Source organism: Loa loa (assembly GCF_000183805.2).
Source record: "Loa loa unplaced genomic scaffold supercont3.29, whole genome shotgun sequence".
Taxonomy (NCBI): Eukaryota; Metazoa; Nematoda; class Chromadorea; order Rhabditida; family Onchocercidae; genus Loa; species Loa loa.
In genome coordinates, this window is record NW_018108209.1 from 84,991 (window position 1) to 91,059 (window position 6,069).

The 6,069-nt window shown below is 34.8% G+C and overlaps 1 protein-coding gene across 1 annotated transcript in view; it reads right to left on the reverse strand.

Annotated features, from left to right (window-relative positions):
• Positions 1-2,639: 2,639 nt before the first annotated feature.
• LOAG_16926 (zinc finger protein) overlaps positions 2,640-6,069 on the reverse strand; it is a gene marked incomplete at its 5' end in the record, with an annotated part of 19,295 nt that continues 15,865 nt past the window's right edge. The window contains 9 exons of the mRNA XM_020449580.1: positions 2,640-3,181; positions 3,544-3,632; positions 3,774-3,915; positions 4,225-4,339; positions 4,678-4,784; positions 4,914-5,094; positions 5,261-5,430; positions 5,534-5,611; positions 5,862-5,952. Of these exons, the coding sequence (XP_020306862.1) occupies positions 2,993-3,181; positions 3,544-3,632; positions 3,774-3,915; positions 4,225-4,339; positions 4,678-4,784; positions 4,914-5,094; positions 5,261-5,430; positions 5,534-5,611; positions 5,862-5,952 (1,162 nt within the window). The 3' untranslated portion in view covers positions 2,640-2,992. The remainder of the gene's footprint in view (positions 3,182-3,543; positions 3,633-3,773; positions 3,916-4,224; positions 4,340-4,677; positions 4,785-4,913; positions 5,095-5,260; positions 5,431-5,533; positions 5,612-5,861; positions 5,953-6,069) is intronic.

Consider the following 6,069-nt stretch of genomic DNA (forward strand, 5'->3'; position numbering starts at 1 on the left):
ATATATATATATATATATATATATATATATATATATATATATATATATATATATATATATTTTATATATTCATTTACTTATTTATTCATTATACTACGTAAACAATAGAAAACAAAAACATATCCATACATGCACAAAATGTCTTTTCGTTTTATCCAAAATTTTATGAAACAGTGAATAGCGAGTAAAGTAGCAAAAGGAAATATTTTAGTGAATCATTAAGAATTGAATCATCAAAATGCTCATCAAAACAAGTTGAGGTTTTAACTGGATAGTTACGAACATTATCAGCACTGTAACATAAAAATGATATTAACTGATGAATATGATTTTTCCGTGAGATAAAATGGGACAACATATGTCTGATGAAAACGTCGAGTTACCGCGGTACAAATTTCCTATAGCTACATCTAATTTCCAAAGCTATGCAATAACAAACTGAAATTACAATCAATGATAGAGCTGTTTTTCCTTAAAGACATCGGAGTATGTCAGTATAAAGAGAAATTAATGCAGATTCAACTGTATCCCATGATTAGAGTGAACTTTTGTAAAGCAGGAAAAAGTTGCGGAAAAAAAGTGGTAAAAGATCAAAACTGAAAGAGAAGTGCTGTAAATATAGAATGAGATTTTAAAAGCTGAAGAGCTGATACAATGTATCTCATAACCTGAATGAAAAACTTTTAGGACTGTAAAAAATGCACAAGAAATGGTTAGTCTCCATCTCAAACGGGCCCCGATGATTGCTGAGGAGACCCACTCCTCTGTCTGATGCCTTAAATACTGAAAGCCATTTCCCGCTGCGCGAAACGAAAGCATAGCTAAGAAAATGTAACATGTCTGGTAGTACTTCAAACGATACCCAGCATCACTGCTGTGTAGGAAGCTTCAATTTAAAACTCTTTTTTTTGTAGGCCTTTCAGAAGAAAAAATCGTAAAGCACTGATATGCACTTCAATTCTTTTTTGCACTGTCCCAAGGCCAACTTACTAGAAAGTAAAGAGCTTTCATCATGTGGTCACTGCAAAAAGTACCTGTGGACGAAGTTGCACAACATTTAAAGAAACAAGAAAAGTTACTACTAAGACATTCCGTTTGAAAATTTTTAAAAATCTAACCTTCTCTGCCTAGCAAACAATTTACGAAATAACAAAAATAGAAATTGCGCAAAAGAAATGAAGGACAGAAGTAAAGCTCGTTTTTATGTCAGCATCTTTTTAACAAATTCAAATGAAAAACGGAATTTGGTTTCATATAATACACAGGAAGAGCACATATATCAAAGATGGAATGGGAAAGCTTTTATTTCTGAAATTTAATGCTTCTAAGACCTGCGAGTAAGAATCATATGAAACATCTCCAAGTATGCTCGCAAGTGGACTGAAAGACTTTCCGTTATAAGTGCTAAAAACAATGTATGGTGGGAGGCGAAGGTAACTATCGAAATGAACTCTGAACATTCCGAATATTTCCCGAAATATGAGAAAACAAGATTCGAGTCCGAGAATTTTTAAGTACCAACAATCATCAGTATCTACTTCAGATAGCTTAAAAAGCTTCGCCTCGATCGAGAAAGATCGACCTGAACAACAGAATAAACTCTACCTTTCGTTCTGAAAAACGGATTTTAATCAGCAGAATATGAAAACTTCCTATTAATTCTGTTTCTTTTGAAGATTATGAACTAATGTGTTCGAATAAAAACAGAAGCAAAGAGCTCAAAAGTAGTTCGTAAAAACAAACCGTAAGATTAAACATTATTCAAAAAATATTATTACTCATTGTAAAATGTAGGGATAACTGGTCAAGAAAACACTGGTGACAGCTTTAAAGAAAATTAAACGGTGAAAGGATCTGCTTACTAATGAAGGGACGGATTGAATCATTTCAAAGAGATCGTAATGGTGTCAACTGAGATCCTAGCAGCACAATAACTATAAACAGTAGTATTAGAATATATGTTAGAGACGGTTGGAAGAGAGGAAGGACCTCACTAATTCCTACGCCGTGCTTTGGATTTAGAATTCCAGAAATGGGGATACGAAATTTTGCCTCATATATTTGCTGAATATGCAAGCAAATTATTCACACCTCTTACGCCTCTTACCCTTTGCCTTCTCATTCATCTCGTCCCTATTTATTTAGTAGCTTTCCTTTGAATGGTTGAAGAATACTTCATCAACTGTTAGGTCCATGAGGAAAAACCCAAGCGATGAGGTTCAGAAACATTAATTTTAAATATACGACAGAATGTACAAGCGTTACATTAATCTCAAAGAAAAGTGAAACCAGTTCTAACCGACATTGTGATAAACCTTTATCAATAATGTCAATAGCTGAACTTGAATACTGATATGTCGCAAATTTTTGAAAAGAAATCTTGAATCCAAAAGAATCATTTTTTGCAATGGATAACCACATCCCATCCAACAACTGCCTTGGTTAAGACTGATAATCAAAAGGCATATCCATTTGCCATAGCACCCAAAGCAACACACATAGCGTCATTTCATTTTAAAAACAAAGGTCTGAACAGTGCAAGTAGTTCTTAAATATACCAAATTAAGGAAAAATTCCAACAACGCCGGTATTAAGAACCACTATCTTGTTCTTCTTTTAAAATTCTAGAAATTGCAGATCAAAAAGATCGTCCGGGCAAAAGCAAAATTTGTACAGCGCAGATACACATCACTGCATAGTATTCCACAGTTTTAATTAAACATACTCCGAAGTTCACATAATCCTCATATTCGTGTTTTTGCACGACAGAATTACCTCAAAAATGTAAGATATCCTAAAAATGGATCTTCGAACTTGAAAAAAAAACTTTGGGCAATTGTACATGATGCAAAAACATCATCAATACTTGGGGAGAAGGGTAGAGAATGGAAAGGCCTACAAACAAAACAACTTTATAAAAATGATGATAAAGCAACTGTACATGGTGCCAAACCTGAGACAATCATAAAATGAAACAGGAACTTTTAGATGCTCACAAGAATGTACCCCATTTTTCCAAAAGTTCAGCTTTCAGTTCTGCACCCATCTGTCGATAATCTTCATCCGCTGCAAGACTACGAAATACATCTATAGAAATCGAATCGAACAGCGCTTGCTTTATTTCACACATTCGATATTGCTCTGCTAGCCGGATTGCATGCATCACTGATGATGAAGGCAACTGAAGCAGTTCAAACAGATTTAAAAAAAAGGAACTGGTCTGCAGTCATTTTCGTGTTCTTAACCTATCCATATCCAATGATTGCGTAGGCAAGATCATTACAATTTGTAAAATCATGATACGCGCGTAAATACAGTTGCTGAATGATCCAGTTAAGCACTCTTAATTTCAGATGACCACCTTCTTCATCACAACTTTTTTCTTATAAACAATGAGAGTAACCAAGGAAGGAATCATCCACACAACAAAATGAGAGAATTAAGAGTATCAATCCATAAAAGAAAGAATGGATGTTTGTAAAAGCAGCAATCGACATGAATCAGAAACCAAAAAGGATAAAGAGGAAGAACATTCAAACTTACTTTTTCGGCGATAAAACGTTCACATCGATCATAAAGAGGTTTAATTTTGAATTTATCAGCCATAAATAATATGCAGTCAATATTTTTACCTAAAGAAATTTATTTTGTCGGAACTTGAAGAAGAAAACAAAGAGACTTAAGAAGGAAGGACAACAAGTGTAATTGTCAAATTAAATCGACAATGTCCAAGAAATCATTGAAAAAAAATTGACAGAAATTTAAAAGAATACCGTCAAGTTGTAATCGACCCTTAAATGCTTCCATAGCTTGATGAAATGCGATGGGATCAACTGGGACCGGCAGTGGAACATCACTGTGGTTTTCATAATATTGAAACAAAGATGAGAAATATGTTGAAGCTCTTGAAAGCATCTAAAATAAAAATGAAATGTTTGAATTCAAAAAGACTTTGTAATAACTGTTTTTCAGCGAAACAGTATTGTCACTATAACATCTTGGCGACTTATACTTCCCATTGCTTTCTACTCCAAGCAAACTCAGCATATTCCAGATCTTACGAAACTGACCAGCAGTTCTTATCAGTTGCCTTTTCGCTTAGCACTTATGGACATCCTTACGAAACTGGCCAGCAGTTCTTATCAGTTGCCTTTTCGCTTAGCATTTATGGACATCTTACGGTATTTTTCACACACAATCTTGCTGGAAAATTTACAAATTTACCGCTCTTGGGACACCAATTCGAGATTCGCCAACAATCAAAGCACAATCATCCACCCATCTGGTATTTACAGTAGTCTGAAATTGCAACAAGTCCACTGGTTCCAATTTTGCCAACCTTGAATAATAATTAGATTAATTAAGTCGTGAAAAAAGCTAAAGGGACAGTAATTACAGCGAGAAAATCCATTATAGCACCCGTACTTCATGCATATTTAAACCTCATGCTGCATTAGTCTCCATAATGAAACGAAGTGAATGAAGTGACGGCCTCATTATTCACCGCTGCGGTTAGTGACGAGAAGAGTACATCAAAATATATTTCAGATTTCATTAAACGATACTCGACATCTTGCTATAGTTTAATAAAGTCCAGTTACAAATGTTTGGTAACAGTGAAACAACATTCCTTTAACTGCCAAATTCTAGAATTATGTGCTTGCAGCTGTTAATTACCTTGTTCTCTCATCAGTAATACTTTTTAATCGTTTCATATGAGATGGACAACTTTCTCGTCGATGTCTTTCCAAATTCCATTCTGATGAATAATATTTGCCGCATGTCTGAAACTATACAACTATACGGAGAGCCCTAAGTATTTGAGCTCTTTCATCCTGGTTATTGCAAGCATTATGAAGCCTGCTTTACTTTCGATAATTCTCCAGTGCAAAAAAGGAAAATTATTTCGGTACCTGACATAAATGCCGCCCACTTTTAGTGCTGAAATAGCTCCCGGATTCAAGAGGATCAGAAGACACTCGCTTTCGGTTTGTAGCAGCAACAGAGTACGGACCCGACGGATTCAAACTCACTTCTGATGAAATCGCTGTGCTCAACATTATTGATCCGGACGCTAATGAAGTCTGTTCAAACCTGTAGCTGATAAAAAGTATTCCAGTTACTGTGAATGGTTTGCAGCGATTTTTTTTTTTTCTGTTATGATTCAAATTTCCATATGAAGGTATTTCACATCCACAAAAAGAAAAATGGTATAGTTGGACAGAGTAAGTGCTGAAGGTATTTGGTAATAATTATTAACGTTTGTGGTACGGTTGTACTATCTGGATCAGCAGCAACTGGATGTAATTCATCGCAGTGGCGATCAAATTCCCGCTGCCCAGGTAACCAGCAATCACAGACACGACACAACACGCCATTATCCGCATCCTCGTCATAACAATATGTCTGAGGCAACATTACATCTGTATTCTGAAAAACAAACTAAAATCAATATGAATTTTAAATATCAGTTTGAAAAAATTCATTAAAATGTAAAATTTAAACAAGTAAATGGCAAAAGCAAAAAGCCAACTTTTGCAGATACCGGCGTAAGCTGTTGCGACACTCGTGGTTCTGAATCGTTCGAACCGTAAGATGATACATTTATGCACTGGAATAATAAAATATATCAAAGTTCATCAAAATAAATTTTTTAAAGTGATGAACTGTTATTAAGAAAAAATTGAGTTAAAACACAATTTAAACAAATTAACTGAAACGAAACTGTCCACTAGCACTCACTCTGAATAGAAATATTTGAAAAAATACAGAAGACATAACACTCCTTTATTGTATCAAGCTAATGGACTGTTTTTCAAGGATTACTAAAGGTAGGAACATGCAGTGATGGCAAAAGTTACCGAAGATTCTTTCACTGTCGGTTCGTTCGAAAGCATGGAAGATGACCTCGAACTGCAGGAGTCGCTATAATGCTCTGGTAGTATTTTTGCACTGAAAAATCCCCAGATTGACAAAACTGTATTCATAGTAAGAGCTAGTACTCTTTTCTGTTAATTTGCAATAGACATACGATAGTAACAGTGAAGCGCGTTGCCAATGAAAAAATTG